Raw genomic sequence first — 16,810 nt, forward strand, 5'->3', positions numbered from 1 at the left:
CACATTCTATGGTCCAAGTTATCATCATGATGTGTTGAGAGCTTGAGCTTATTCTATTCTGGTCACTGAAATTCAGTATTTTTATTACTCATCACAATAATCAGGAGTTCCTTCTATAGAAGCAGAAACTGAGGCTTAGAGAGTTCTAGACAGCTTAGGTCACATAGCTGACTTTAGCCTGATTGCCAGAACCAGAACCCCTAGAGCTTCCAAATGCAGTGTCAAAACATTTTAAATTGGACCAAACCTATTGTTATTCTTTCATCCTTAAGAGAGAGGTTCATTTTATTTATCTTAATTGTTTCTATCTTTAGTTAGTATCACAGATGAGTTTTTGGCCTGTGGAATGACAGGGGGCTTAGAGAGGATCTGTGTAGTACAGGCATTTTACAGAAGAGACTGGAGACCAGAGATATTGAGGACTGCTCAAAAATAGCTAAGCTGTATATCTAGGATTTACCCCTCAGCTTCTAGTTTAATGCTGGACAGTGATGAAGGTGGGAGTGCTAATACTTCTTGGATTAACCCACTTGGGTGGATATGCGGGGCACCTGGCACTCTTAAATTCTCTCTTACATCAAAGCTCAGTACTTTTTTTTTTTTTTTTCTTCAGTCCTCTCAATCAGTAATTTCTCTCAGGATGGTTTTAGCTCTAGCATCTCAATACTGGGCTAAAGGTTAGCTGTGAGGAATGTGTCTCTCATTAACCTGCCATGGATCAGGTCCTTGAAGGGCTGCTCATGAAAGCAAACTGCTCATCCCTGAGTGGTACAGTCTAAAGGAGCCTCTCCTTTTGTTCCTGTTGACCCCAGTAAGCCCACCAAGTTACCAGGATGCCTGAGGTCAGGCACAAGCAGAAGAGTCACCACATGGGAGGCAGGGCTTCCTTCCTTTGCAGTTATTGTCTTCTAAGAAATCAAGAGCTTGCTCTGGGCTGAAGGGAATGAGAAGGAAGCCCATTAGTCACAGCCTCTTTTCCCAGAGTGGGAGTGAATATGCATGCCTGCTGCCAGTGTTCTGAATGACAAAGTCCTGTTTCAGTAGCCCAGAGGTTTTATAGCACAGTAAGTCTACATGGTGGCCTGAGCCACTGAAACCCCAGAAAGGAGCAGACAGATAAAACAATCACATTTCATAGTCTCCAATTCTGGGCTAGAGCTGAACTTCCACTAGTTAAGATTCTGATGAATTGTCTGGCTTTGCTTGCCCCAGTGGGGCAAGCCATATCCCTGTCACCTCCTATACAAATTATACACAGCAGGCAGCTTATCAGCTTAGCCCTGGGTGTTGCTGAGACAAGGGTCTTTCTGTGGCAGTGCTCCATGTTATGGGTGTACCTGCTCCAAACACATTCTCTTACACTGTGCTCCTACATCTTATTGTTACCTTTCCTTGTGAGTAGCATCCTTGTTTTACTGCATCAATAGTGAGAAGGTGCTGGCGAGCAAATCTGAGGCTCTATGATATTTTCCCAATGAGACTGTAGAGTCACCAAGCAGGATGGACCCAGCCAGTATGCAGAGAGTACATGCTCCCAAACCTTATTAGATGCTGAAGAGACAGGGGCAGAAAATAAAGGGGTAGCAGGTGTCCTGGGGGTAACTAATTGGTCACTGTTGAGAACAAGTTCCTGGTGATACCCTTATATTTATCTTTCCATTGTCTATGGTGATGCTGACTCCCAGATGTCTGCACTGTTCTCTGCCAAGATTTTTCAAGGAAATTATATGACAATTTCCCAAGGGTTTCCAAAATCCCAAGTTGAACATTACTACTTATTTGAGGTAAAAGTCCAGGCTACAATTTTCTACATGTGGTGTGTGCACTGAGGCCAGACTACTGTCAAAATAATAGAGTTTTATGTGAGAAAGAGCTGGATAACACCCTAGCTGTCATCAAACTTTTGGGAAGATTCTGGGGAAATCCACCTTTCTTGATAAATCATGCTTCATGCTTCCACCCACATTTTGATTCCTTTCATTGCATATTTTTGTTGTGTTCCCCAATCTTCTTGAAAATGAAAGCAAACACCTTTTTCCCTTCAGGGAAGAAGGAGGAACACTAGGTAGTTTATGTAACATCTCTAACCTGGCAGGCCTCCCTCTCTTTAAAAGAATCTGGGGAGTTGGGGGATATTGGAAGGGGAGATGAACCATGAGGGACTGTGAACTCTGAGAAACAAACTGAGGTTTTTGGAGGGGAGGGAGGTGAGGGGTTGGGTAAGCCTGGTAGTGGGTATTATGGAGTGTACGTATTGCATGGGGCACTGAGTGTGGTGCATAAACAATGAATTCTGGACACTGAAAAGAAATAAAATAAATAAATAAATAATTTTAAAAAAAGAATATGGGTTGTGGATCCTCAGATTTTTTTCTAGAAGCAGAAGAGGAAGAGATGTGAGGCCTTAGGGTGGAGAAGCTGTACCCATTGTAACCACTGGGTTGGAGAGGTGCTTCTTCTCCTGGGTATCTCAGCTGGGCTTCAGTGGCAGGAGTAACCCATTTTTCCATGGTCTTTGGCTTCCCATTAACCTCAGAGAAGGGGACTAAACTCCCAAAGTGAATTTGTAGGCAGTATTGGAGAATATGGTAGCATGTGGAAATTTGTTCTACCTCACTCTGTCTTGACTAGTATTGATCTTGGTAGGTCAGGGGAAATATAGGAAATTTCACAAGTATTCATGTGGGTTGCACCCTCTCACAAATAGACAAAAACATTTTTATAATGTCTGTCCGTCTACACACTCTGTTTTCAATCCAGGCCAAACTTGGACCTCATGGTTATTTTCTCATTTGGAAGCCAGGGAAAATATAGAATAAAGGGAAGAGAATTACAGAAGCTAGAGCAGCATGAGACTATCCATTTTAATGCTCAGGTAAAGGCTCATTTGCATGGAGTTTTAATTTTACTCAGTGCCAGCTTTGTGGTGCAGAAATACCTGTCACACCTGAATGAGTTCCAATGCCACCATGATGTGGGCATGTGGGAGGAGAGGGCCTGGTATGTGGTTTCACGGAAAGGTTTACAAAGGGGATACTCAAAGAAATGGGTTGAAATAAGTATATATTGCATCTAATGGAAGGGATGGTGAGCTAGCATAAGGAAATGTTTCTGATTGTCCTTGGTCTATAGCTTTTTTTTGGATAGTTGTCCTAATGCTCTCGAGTGATCCTCCTCCCACATCTCTATGTTATTTTGATATAGTCCTAATAGTTTATTTTTGCTTTTGTTTCACTTGCTTTAGGAGACACATCCAGAAAGAAGTTGCTATAGCCAATGTCGAAGGTGTTACTGCCTGGGCTCTCTTGTAGGTTGTATCTGGTTTCATGTCTCACATTTAGGTCTTTCATCCATTTTGAATTTATTTTTGTGTGTGGTGTAAGAAAGTGATCCAGTTTCATTCTTTTGCATATAGCTGTCTAGCTTTCCCAACATTTGTGGAAGAGATTATCTTTTTCCCATTAGATATTCTTTTTTCTTTTGTAAAAACTAATTGGTCATGTAATTCTGGTTTCACATCTGGGTTTTTAATTCTTTTCCATTCATCCATGTGTCTATTTTTGTGCCATTACTCTACTGTTTTGACCGCTATAGTTATTTGATATAGCTTGAAGTCCATAATTATGATGCCTCTAGCTTTGTTTTCCTTTTTCAAGGTTGCTTTGGCTGTTTTGGTCTTTTGGCTATATACAAATTTTAGGATTGTTTGATTTAGTTCTGTGAAAAATACTGTTGGGCATTTAGATACGGATTGCATGAAATGTAAATATTGCTTTGGGTAAGCTTCTGCACGGTGATGGAAACAATCAAAGTTAAAACAACCTATGTAATGAGAGAAGATAATTGCAAATGACATATCTGATAAAAGGTGAGTATCCAAAATTTATAAAAAGCGCAAAAAAGGGGCGCCTGGGTGGCTCAGTGGGTTAAGCCGCTGCCTTCGGCTCAGGTCGTGATCTCAGGGTCCTGGGATCGAGTCCCGCATCGGGCTCTCTGCTCAGCAGGGAGCCTGCTTCTCTCTCTCTCTCTGCCTGCCTCTCCATCTACTTGTGATTTCTCTCTGTCAAATAAATAAATAAAATCTTTAAAAAAAAAAGCGCAAAAAACTCACACCCCCAAAATGAATAACCTATTAAAAAGTGGACAGAAGATGTGATAAGACATTTTCCAAGGAAGAAATACAGATGGCCAACAGACACATGAAAAGATACTCAATGTCACTCATCACTAGAGAAATACAAATCAAAACTACAATGAGATATCACCTCACACCTGTCAAAATGGCTAAAATCAACAATGCAAGAAACAACAAGTATTTGTGAAAATGTGGAGAAAGGGGAACCCTCTTACACTGTTGGTAGGAATGCAAACTGGTGAACCACTCTGGGAAACAATTTGGAGGTTCCTCAAAAAGTTAAAAATAGAACCACCCTGTGATCCAGTTATTGCACTACTAGTACCTAAAGAATACAAAAATACTAAATTGTAGGAATACATGCATCCCAATACTTATAGCTGATTATCCACAATAGCCAAGTTATGGAAAGAGCCGAAATATCTATTGACTGCTGAATAGTTAAAGGATGTGGCATATATATACAATGGGATATTAGTCTGCCATCAAAAAGAATGAAATCTTGCCACTTGCAAAATGTAGGTGGAGCTTAAGAATATTATGCCGAGTGAAAAAAGTCAGAGAAAGACAAATAACATGATTTCAGTCATACATGGAATTTAAGAAACAAAACAAAGGAGCATGGGGTGGAAAGTGAAAGAGAGAGGCAAATCAAGAAACAGCATCTTGACTATAGAGAACAAACTGATGGTAACCAGGGGGGATGTGGCTGGAGGGATGAATGAAGTAGGGGGTGGGGATTAAGTTCACTTGTCATCATGAGCTCTGGGTGTTGTATATAAGTGTCGAACCACTAAATTGTACACCTAAAACCAATATTACACTGTATGTTAACAAAGTGGAATTTAAATAAACACTTAAAGAAAGTGGGAAAAAATGGACAGAGTAACTGAATACACATTTTTCCAAAGAAGACATGCAAATGACTAACAGATACATTGAAAGATGCTTGCCATCACTAATGGAATTGCAAACATTACTAAGGGAAATACAAGTAAAAACCACAATGAGATATCACTTTCCAGTTTATTTGGATGGGTATTACCAAAAACCCACAAAAGAAAAGACGTGTCAACAAGGTTGTGGAGAAAAAGAAATCCTTGTACATTCTTGATCATTCTTGATGAACGTGTAAAATGGGAAGATGGAGAGGAGAAGGGAGTTGAGGGAAATTGGTAGGGGACGTGAACCGTGAGAGACTATGGACTCTGAGGGTTTTGAAGGGGCGGGGGGTGGTAGGTTGGGGGAGCCAGGTGGTGGGTATTAAGGAGAGCATGGATTGCATGGAGCACTGGGTATGGTGCAAAAACAATGAATACTGTTACACTGAAAAAAAATTAAAAAAAAGAAGAACTATACCCACACACACAAAAAAAAGAAATAAAATTGAATCAAACAACAACAAGAACAAAAAAGTATAAATTGGTGTAAACAATCTGGTAAATAATATAGTCTTGCCTGAAAAATTTCAAAGTAAGATTTCCATTGATCCAGCATCCCACCCCTGGGTATATATCCAAAGTAATTGAAATATGGATGTCAAAGGGATATCTGTACTCCCATGTTCACTGTAGAATTTTTTATGATAGCTAAGATGGAAATAACCATCTTATTTAGGGAAATAACCTAAAAATCTGTGTAAAGAGGCGTGGATAAATACAATGTGTCATGTATACGTTAATGGAATATCATTCAGCCTTTACAAAGAAGCAGGTCATGCTACTTGCAACCATGTAGATATGCTTGGAGGTCATTATTCTATGGGAAAAGGCAGGAAACAGAAAAAAAACACTGCGTGATCTTCTAAACTAAATCTAAACTAATCTAAACTAATATGTAGAAGCAGACCATAGAATGGTGGTTTGAGGGCTGGGCGAATAGGGATTATTGATCAAGTTTCAGTTATAAATAATAAATTCTGGAGATCTGTGTGATATTGAGCCTATGACTAACAATGCTTTATTGCCTACATAAAAATTTAAGAGGCAAGATCTTAAAGTATATGCTTTTGGGGTGCCTGGGTGGCTCAGTGGGTTGAGGCCTCTGCCTTTGGCTCGGGTTGTGGTCCCAGGGTCCCGAAATCGAGCCCAGTATCGGGCTCTCTGCCTGCCTCTCTGTCTGCTTGTGATCTCTGTCTGCCAAGTAAATAAATAAGGTCTTAAAAAAAAAAAGTATGTGCTTTTACCTGCAAAGGAAAAAAGATTGACAATAAAGGGACCAGGAAGAAACTTTTGGAGGTGATTGGTTCCTGGCATTGATAGTGATGATGGCTTCAAGGATGTATTTTTATCTCAAAACACATCAACTTGTATACATTATATATTTATAGCTTTTTATATATTAATCACATGCCAACAAAGTGTCTTAAAAATATGATTGGATGTATCTTCAGTATAGAATTAGCTTAGGGATTTGTCTCAATAAAACATTTTATAGCATCGGAATCTAGTGCATTAACCTCCACATGAAAATTTGTCTTTACTTGATACTATCTTTGGCTGGTAATGACCAGCCTGTATTTGTAGACTCAGTTTTGGATTTCTGGCCTTCAATGTTGTGTTTGTCAAGCTCACTCTTCAATCAGAGCCGAATTCAAGATAATATAAAGTGTATTTAATTAGTTTACGTCTACTAAATAATTATCTAATCCTGGCTAAAACCTTGGGGAAATTCACTCTTTTCAGAAATTTGACCACAATTCCATCATTTATTCCTACCTTATGAAACCTCAGCCACTTCCATACACTTTTCAGTTATTCAAATCTCAGGGTGGAACATTATTTCCATGTTCCTGCAGCATCTCACTGCTACGTCCATGTGTATTTTCATGTGGACCCTAGAGATTATTGGCTCAATCTCAATATTTCATGGAGACTGTGACTTACCTGTTTTTGGAAGTTGACCAGTTAGTTGAAGGCAGCACCAGCCTTGTCCAATACAAATGTTTCAGTGTCTACTCTGGTCCCTTTGTATTCCATTCCCACTGCCACTTCCCTTAGCCATCATTCTTTTTCTTCTAATTCTACAACATTGTCTGTACCCACTTTCCCACTCTGATCTTTTCCAAACTCCTTTTAATGCAGTGTGTATAGTGAATCATCTGTGATTTTTTAGAACATGTTTGATACTTCTTTATGTCAATCAGATGAAATCTGAACTTTGTAATAGGACCATCAAGGCCAAATAGGATCTAATCATGGTGTAGAACGTGTTTCATAAAATATATTAAAGATTATCTAACCTCAGGGTTTGGGTTAAAGACAAACAACATTAAAAACTATCTTAATCTTTTTTAGAGATGTTTCTTCTGAATAATAAGTAAATACACTCCCATTGGAAAGGTGTGAAAAGTACTCAAATTTTAAGGATTGGGATAAAGGAAATGTTGGTTTTAAAATAGGTTATCAATCAGAAGACAATCTTAACTGTTGACAACACCGTTGTCAACACAAACCGTTACTACTCAACCAGGAAATGTGTTCAATTTGTTTATAATTCATTAGCAATATGAAGCAGATAAGTAAATAACTTAGATTTTAAGAACTTGAATTTTGGAAAATATTACAGAAATATGAAATAAGGGCTTCCTTCCATTGACATAAATACACATTCTATGGCAACAGTTTTAGGAAATGAAACAATTGTAAGTATGCATTATGCATCTGAGGAGATGAAGCTAGAATAAATAACTTAAGAATTAGGAGTATTGGTCTGCTGTGGGATGCTGTGGTTATTACCACTATTTATAGTTTGGTTCTCTAAGGCTGAGAACAATGCTGTTTCTCTCTAGCATGGGACTGATGCATACAGATATAGCTAAGCTAAGGGCCAAGAATAGAATTGAAGAGCACACCTGATACAAACCAAATATATTCCAGGTTGAAGGGTACTATGACCATTGTTTCCTTTGTCTAGGCATGGAGGGAATGTGGAGCCAAGCATTTGTACTATTTCCACTCCTTCCTTCCTAAACACATTGCAATATATAACCTCCTATTACTTTAATTATCTAAATGCCTTTCTTAAAGCATTATTAATTCTGTTGTGCCATGTTTGCAGCTAAAGAGAAGTAAAATAAAAATGCATATATTACTAAAATTTAGAAACTTCAAGCACAGGATTTTTATCAGATGTAAGAATAAAAATTCAGTAAAGGGTATTACAATTAATCAATTGTCTTCAATATGTGGAAAGATTGTTAGGCACATCAATGTAAAATGTGTCTTGTAAAACAGATTTTCATTTTGCTAGTGATGTGTAGATCGGCTCCGGTTGCCCAAGACACTGCTGTACAACTCTGTGAACTGCTAAATTGGCAGAATGAAGATAGATGGTTCTCTGAAGCCTTCCACTCCAAAGGCATGTGAATTTTTTATCTTGTTATTTTCATTCTGCACATTGTCTCCCTCAGAGCCTGGTGGACCTGCTTGTTCCGCACAGTGTAGATGACAGGGTTCAGCAGTGGGGTCACCACCGTGTTCACAAGGGCAGCCTCCCTGTTGGACTCCAGCCTGTTCGTTTGCTTTGGTTTCACATATATGAACACACAGCTGCCGTACATCAGTGAGAGAACTATGAGGTGAGAGGAGCAGGTGGAGAAAGCTTTCTGTTTCTCCTTGGCTGATGGGAGTCCCACAATTGTGACTACTATGTTGCTGTATGCAATGATGGTTATAATAAGGGATGTCAAAAGGATAAACAAAGCGAGGACAAAAGCCAACATTTCAATAGACCTGGTGTCAGAACAGGAGAGATGAATCAGGGGGCCAAGGTCACAGAAAAAGTGGGGGATAACATCGGGGCCACAGAAGGATAACTGGGAAACTGTTACTACCAGCCCAGTGATGAGAGGGAAGGCCAAAGCCAAGCAGGCAGTGACCAGGAGGAAGCAAGTCTTCAGGTTCATGATGGTCGGGTAATGCAAAGGCTTGCAAATGGCCACATACCGATCCAGAGACATCACTGCTATGAGGAGGAAACCGGTTGCTCCCACAAATACAAAGACAAATGCTTGTATGAAACAGGCCAGAAAGGAAATGGTTTGTTTGCCTACGAGAAAGATGAGCAACAACTTAGGAATAACAGCACTTATGAAACAACACTCCAAGAAGGAAAAGATGCTGAGGAAAAAGTACATAGGTGTGTGGAGCCTGGAGTCAGCACAGGTGATGGTGACTATGACCACATTACCTGCAATGGATGCCAAGTACGCCAGCAGGTGTACAAAAAAGAGGACTTTTCCCAGGTGCTGGATGGCAGGAAACCCCTCCAAGGTGAATTCTTGGACAGTTGTCCAATTCCTCATTTCCATGGGCATTTCTTTCCACAACATCACTGCTGATTTAACCTACATCAGGGAACACAAAGGTTTTAGAGGAGCATGATTAAGTTATTTGCCTATCAAAGAACGTGGAGAGGCAGATAACAATGTGGTTTAGCACCCTGGTTCTTGAATCAGAAGGACCTGAGTTCAGTACTAGTTCAATACTGAGTTCTAACTCCTGAGGGACGGGTTTCCTTTAGGGTCCTCCGTGAACTTCACTTTCACCCTTTGTAGAGTGAAGATGATAGGATCTACCTATTCATGTTTATTGAGGATTAATTACGATAAACCATGGAAATCACTTGATAGATGATGCCAATGTTTCCTAAGTGTTCTTCAAAGTCTAAGTGTAATATTATGATCAATAATATAATGCTTAATAGAGCATCATTGGTGGGCAGAGTTATTGACATTTTCATACTTACAAATATTTTATTTTTAGTAATATTAATTTGTAAGTAAACATAACAATAATGTTAATAATACCTCCCTTGAATATCCTCTGTAAAATCTGCAATACATTCTATTGTCTAAGTTGTTTCATTATGATCTGTTGAGGACTTATGCTTGTTCTATGCTGGTCACTGAAATTTAGTATTTCTATTAGTCTTCACAATAACCATGAGCCCCTTCTACAGAAGCAGAAATTGAAGCCTGGAGAGTTCCAGAGAGCTCTCTGGGACCCATAGCTGGGACTTTAGCTGGGACTTTAGGCAGAATGCCAGAATCTGGAGGATCTGCTATTTCCAAATGCAGTGACAAAATATTTTAAAATGGGATAATATCTATTGTTGATGATCTCTCAATCTTAAGTGAAAGATTAGCTTTATTTATCATAATTGTTTCTACCCTTGGTTAGATTCACTGGTGGGTTACAGACCTGTGGAAAGAGACAGGGCTGAGAGAGCAACTACTTTAGCACAAACATTTTATAGAAGAGACTGGAGACTAGAGACATTAGGGGCTGCTCAATTTAAGATAAATTGTAAATCCAGGATTTGCCTCCCCTCATCCTCACTGCAGGGTTCAAGCTGGTCATGCTGGTCTGTGATGTAGGTAGGAGTGATAGTAGTTTACAAGATCAACCCACTATTATGAAGGTTGTGCAGGGCACATGGCATTCATAAATTACTCTTGCATCAAAGCTCCATGAACATTCTTCTCTCTTCAGTCCTTTCAATCAGTAAACTTCTCTCGCGATGGTGTTTGGCTCTAGCATCTCAATGCCAGGCTAAAAGTCTGGTGTGTGGGATGTGTCTCTCTCAGTAATGCACCCTGGGCCAGGTCCTCTGAAGGGCAGCTCATGAAACCAAACTGTTCCCCCTGAGTGGCACAACAAGAAGAAGCCTCTGCTTCTGTTCCTCTTGACCCCATTAAGTCCACCGGGTCACCAGGGTCCATGAAGCCAGGCACACACATGAATCACCTCATTGGGGAGTCAGGTTTCCTCTTCTTGCAGTTACTGTCTTGGAAGACATCAAGAGGTTGCTCTAGGCTGCAAGGAAAGGAGAAGGAAATGCATATTTCACAGCCTGTTGTCCCACAGTGGGGTGAATATGCATCCCATGATGCCAGTGCTCTGAAGGCCGAAGCCCTGTTTCCATAGCTCAGAATGTTTCATAGCACAAGGCTACATTCAGCTTTGACCACTGAAACCACCGAGGGGAGAAAATCGACTAAAACAACTACATTTCACTGGCCCCAATTCTGGGCTAGAGCTGGACTCCCAGACTGCTTAGGATTCTAAGGAAAAGTCTATTTCTGCCTCCCTCAGAGGGTAGAAGCCCACCTAACATGCAACATTGCTGTCACCTCCTATATTGTCATCTTCTACCCCAGTTAGTGGGAGAAGGCATTTTCTTATAGGTTTAGCCCTAGGTGCTGCTGAGACACAGGACCTTCTGCAGCAGTGCTTTATGTCATGGGCTGCTCCAAGTTATCTTCTATTGCATTATGGTCCTCCATCGTATGCTCACCTTTCAATGTGGAGAAGCATCCTTATTTTACTGCATCAACAGTTAGAAGGTGCTGATATGAAAATTTGAGGCCTCCATAATGTTTTTGCCACAATACTGTTTGGTGATCCAGCAGAAAGGACCTAGTCAGTGAGCAGAGAATGTAGGCCTCCAAATCTTACTAGATGTTGAAGAGACAGGGGCAGTAAGTAAAGGCATGGCTGGTGCCTGGGAACTGCGAATTAGTCAATGTCGAGAACAAGAATTACTGACCTAGGGGCGCCTGGGTGGCTCAGAGGTTTGAGCCTCTGCCTTTGGCTCGGGTCATGATCTCAGGGTCTTGGGATCGGCTCTCTGCTCAGCGAGGAGCCTGCTTCCTCCTATTTCTCTGCCTGCCTCTCTGCCTACTTGTGATCTCTGACTGTCAAATAAATAAATAAAACCTTTAAAAAAAAAAAAGAATTACTGACCTCGCCCTTCCTTATATCTATCTTCCCATTGTCTCTGGTGATAGCGACTCCCAGATGTCCCCGCTGATTTTTCACAAGATTTGGAGGAAGTTATATGACAATTTCCCAAGGGTTTTTAAATCCCAAGTTCAATATTGCTACTGATTAGAGGTTAACAGTCCAGACTACAATTTTATACAGTGATATTTGCACTGAGACCAGGGCACAGTTGTTAAAAGAACAGACCTTATGGTGAAAAACAGCTGGATTACACCATGGAATTCATGAGGCTTTTGGGGGAACTCCGCCTTTCTTGGTCAATCATTCCTCATTCTTCCACCAATATTATGATTCTTTTCATTGCATATTTTAATCTGAAAAATATTTGCATTGTACTCTCCAATATCCTTGAAAAAAGAAAGTGCACATTGTCCTTTTCAGGGAAGAAAAAAATTCTAGGTGGTTTCTGTACTATCTCTAACCTGGCAGGCCCCACTCTTTTTAAATGTATCTGGAATTGGAACCCAAGATTCTTTCTAAACTTAGAAGAGTATAGATGTGAGCTAGAGGGGGGGAGAAGCTGTATCCATAGCAACCATTGTGTTGGAAAAACTGCTGCTTCTGGGTATCTCAGCTGGACTGCCATGGCAGAAGTGACCCAATTTTTTGTGACCTCTGGTTTCCCATCCAGAGTCCAATAAGGGGACAAAAGTCCCAAAGTATTTGCTGGCAGCCCTGGAGCACATGGTACCTGGAAACTTGTCCTGCATGAATCTGCCCTCACCATAATTGGTCTCACAAGGTCAAGGCAATTACTACAGAAACTTTCATGAGTATTCATGTGGGCCCCATCTACCCCAATATACAAAATCATTTTTTAAAAATTTTTTATTTCTTTTCAGCATAACAGTATCATTGTTTTTGCACCACACCCAGTGCTCCATGCAATCCGTGCCATCTCTAATACCCACCACCCCCCGGCCCTTTCAAAACCCTCAGATTGTTTTTCAGAGTCCATAGTCTCTCATGATTCACCTCCCCTTCCAATTTCCCCCAACTCCCTTCTCCTCTCCATCTCCCCTTGTCCTCCATGCTATTTGTTATGCTCCACAAATAAGTGAAACCATATGATAATTGACTCTCTCTGCTTGACTTATTTCACTCAGCAGAATCTCTTCCAGTCCCGTCCATGTTGCTACAAAAGTTGGGTATTCATCCTTTCTGATGGAGGCATAATACTCCATAGTGTATATGGACCACATCTTCCTTATCCATTTGTCCATTGAAGGGTATCTGGGTTCTTTCCACAGTTTGGTGACCGTGGCCATTGGGTACAGATGGCCCTTCTTTTCACTACATCTATATCTTTGGGGTAAATACCCAGTAGTGCAATTGCAGGGTCATAGGGAAGCTCTATTTTTAATTTCTTGAGGAATCTCCACACTGTTCTCCAAAGTGGCTGTACCAACTTGCATTCCCACCAACAGTGTAAGAGGATTCCCCTTTCTCCACATCCTCTCCAACACATGTTGTTTCCTGTCTTGCTAATTTTGGCCATTCTAACTGGTGTCTCAATGTGGTTTTAATTTGCATCTCCCTGATGGCTAGTGATGATGAATATTTTTTCCTGTGTCTGATAGCCATTTGTATGTCTTCATTGGAGAAGTGTCTGTTCATATCTTCTGCCCATTTTTTGATATGATTATCTGTTTTGTGTGTGTTGAGTTTGAGGAGTTCTTTATAGATCTTGGTTATCAACCTTTTGTCTGTACTGTCATTTGCAAATATCTTCTCCCATTCTGTGGGTTGCTTCCTTGTTTTGTTGACTGTTACCTTTGCTGTGCAGAAGCTTTTGATCTTGATGAAGTCCCAAAATCATTTTTACAATATCTGTCCATCCACACACTTCTACTTTCCAACCAGGCCAAACTTGGACCCCATAGTTATTTTCTCAGTTGGAAGTGAGGGAAAATAAAGAGTAATGGGAGAAGAGTTACAGAAGCTAGAGCAATATGAGACTATATATTTTAATCCTAAAATAAAGGCACATTTGCATGAGGTTTTCATTTTATTCAGTGCTAATTCTTGGTGCAGAAATACCTATCATACCCGAATGAGTCCCTACGGCAACATGATGGTGGGAATGTGGGAGGAAGAGGTCTGTGTTTGATGTTAAGTTTTACAAAGTGGACAAAATGGACAAAGAAATGGGCTGAACTTACTCTACATTGTATCTAGCGTAAGGGGTGGTGAGCTGATACTAAGAAATATTTCTAATTGTCCTTGGTTTATTTTCTCTTTTCTGGACAGTGCCTTCTTGGCTAATTATTTACCTACTATTTCTTTGTGTTTCTAAGTGATACCTTGATCTCATTTGTTGTGGCTATTTTACAGCATTGCTTGTATTTTGAGTGTTTAATTATCCCATCAGAGTAAGGAAAGGGACAATTCTTCAAGTTGTATTTGTGATTATCAAATTTAGAAAGATAAAGCACACTTAAATTTATGGATTCTTGTGTTTTCCATTCCGTCCTTCAGCTACTCTTGAAAAATTAGGTTACCCCTATATTCAGGATTTAGATAATAAGAGTATTTTGGTTTGTAGTGTATTTGGTTAACATTATATATTCCTAGAATGGTTCTAATTTCTAGTATTATATCCATAAGGAAGAAGGCTAAGTTAAGGCCTGAGGAAAGGTAAATCCCATCATCTACAATATTGTGGGAGAGGGCATAGGGAATGCTCATTTGAACAGAAGGTAGGGATCAGGATGGAGAGAAGCACTCATTAGGCTGAACCCAAGGCTGAGGTTGGAGTGTTGGATTATTAATAATACTTTGGCAACCACCGTCCCTTATGGATTTTCCATAAAAATAAGGCAACAATAGCATTGGGGACCCAGAACACATCAATTCTCATCTAGAATTCTCATTAATATCATACCCAATATCTATCCCTCCACATAAGCAAAAGTATAGTAGTGTTTGTTAGTAGCTTCCAACTTGGGACCGTGAGGTGAAACTGAAGGTATAGGGTAATTTATTCCATCTGGGTATCTTTGTTTTCTTTTTAAAGCATGCATGGAAAAAAGAATTTTTTTCCTTTTTAATGAACCTGCCTTTGCATGTAGAATGATTAATTAAATTGAATTATGTGTGTGGGATAGAAAGAAGTAGAAAAAGCCATCTATAAATCTCAGAAGTGCAACTCTTTTGTAAAGCTCTGTCTCTTCCACTTCTGTTACTTTCTTAGTAGGATTTCTTGTGCTTGTCTCACTTCTGAAGGATGGATGCTCCAGGTGTTCACACATGTGGTTCTAAGTGGTGTTTTTAGCACAAGATTCCTAAGTATCTTTATTTCAGGACCTTTCCAGAATGTAATGGAGAATGTTACATTTTGCAAGGTCAGTATTTTACACAAAGTATGGAAGAGCCATCAATCCCCACCCCCCGCCAAAAAAAACTCCTTTGAGGTGGCAAAGTTCATTCACATTTTTAAGTTCAGACCTCTTCTAATAACACTTTTACAGCTTATTACATGAACTAGTTTTACTTTTTTTTTTTCCAATTTATTTATTTTCAGAAAAACAGTATTCATTATTTTTTCACCACACCCAGTGCTCCATGCAAGCTGTGCCCTCTATAATACCCACCACCTGGTACCCCAACCTCCCACCCCCCCGCCACTTCAAACCCCTCAGACTGTTTTTCAGAGTCCATAGTCTCTCATGGTTCATCTCCCCTTCCAATTTACCCAAAAGCACATACCCTCCCCAATGTCCATAACCTTCCCCCCTTCTCCCAACCCCCCTCCCCCCAGCAACCCACAGTTTGTTTCGTGAGATTAAGAGTCACTTATGGTTTGTCTCCCTCCCTATCCCATCTTGTTTCATGGATTCTTCTCCTACCCACTTAAGCCCCCATGTTGCATCACCACTCCCTCATATCAGGGAGATCATATGATAGTTGTCTTTCTCCGCTTGACTTATTTCGCTAAGCATGATACGCTCTAGTTCCATCCATGTTGTCGCAAATGGCAAGATTTCGTTTCTTTTGATGGCTGCATAGTATTCCATTGTGTATATATACCACATCTTCTTGATCCATTCATCTGTTGATGGACATCTAGGTTCTTTCCATAGTTTGGCTATTGTGGACATTGCTGCTATAAACATTCGGGTGCACGTGCCCCTTTGGATCACTACGTTTGTATCTTTAGGGTAAATTCCCAGTAGTGCAATTGCTGGGTCATAGGGCAGTTCTATTTTCAACATTTTGAGGAACCTCCATGCTGTTTTCCAGAGTGGTTGCACCAGCTTGCATTCCCACCAACAGTGTAGGAGGGTTCCCCTTTCTCCGCATCCTCGCCAGCATCTGTCATTTCCTGACTTGTTGATTTTAGCCATTCTGACTGGTGTGAGGTGATATCTCATTGTGGTTTTGATTTGTATTTCCCTGATGCCGAGTGATATGGAGCACTTTTTCATGTGTCTGTTGGCCATCTGGATGTCTTCTTGGCAGAAACGTCTGTTCATGTCCTCTGCCCATTTCTTGATTGGATTATTTGTTCTTTGGGTGTTGAGTTTGTTAAGTTCTTTATAGATTTTGGACACTAGTCCTTTATCTGATATGTCGTTTGCAAATATCTTCTCCCATTCTGTCAGTTGTCTTTTGGTTTTGTTAACTGTTTCCTTTGCTGTGCAAAAGCTTTTGATTTTGATGAAATCCCAAAAGTTCATTTTTGCCCTTGTTTCCCTTGCCTTTGGCGATGTTCCTAGGAAGATGTTGCTGCGGCTGAGGTCGAAGAGGTTGCTGCCTGTGTTCTCCTCAAGGATTTTGATGGATTCCTTTCTCACATTGAGGTCCTTAATCCATTTTGAATCTATTTTTGTGTGTGGTGTAAGGAAATGGTCCAATTTCATTTTTCTGCACGTGGCTGTCCAATTTC

General features: G+C 40.2%; 1 protein-coding gene across 1 annotated transcript; it reads right to left on the reverse strand.

Moving 5' to 3' along the window:
• Window positions 1–8,507: 8,507 nt before the first annotated feature.
• On the reverse strand, window positions 8,508–9,467 carry LOC122898964 (olfactory receptor 6C74-like). The gene has a single exon (XM_044236621.1). It carries the CDS (start codon window positions 9,465–9,467, stop codon window positions 8,508–8,510), a length of 960 nt encoding a protein of 319 aa, XP_044092556.1.
• Between the last annotated feature and the right edge of the window lie 7,343 nt (window positions 9,468–16,810).

This window comes from Neovison vison, chromosome 2, assembly GCF_020171115.1.
Source record: "Neovison vison isolate M4711 chromosome 2, ASM_NN_V1, whole genome shotgun sequence".
Taxonomy (NCBI): domain Eukaryota; kingdom Metazoa; phylum Chordata; class Mammalia; order Carnivora; family Mustelidae; genus Neogale; species Neogale vison.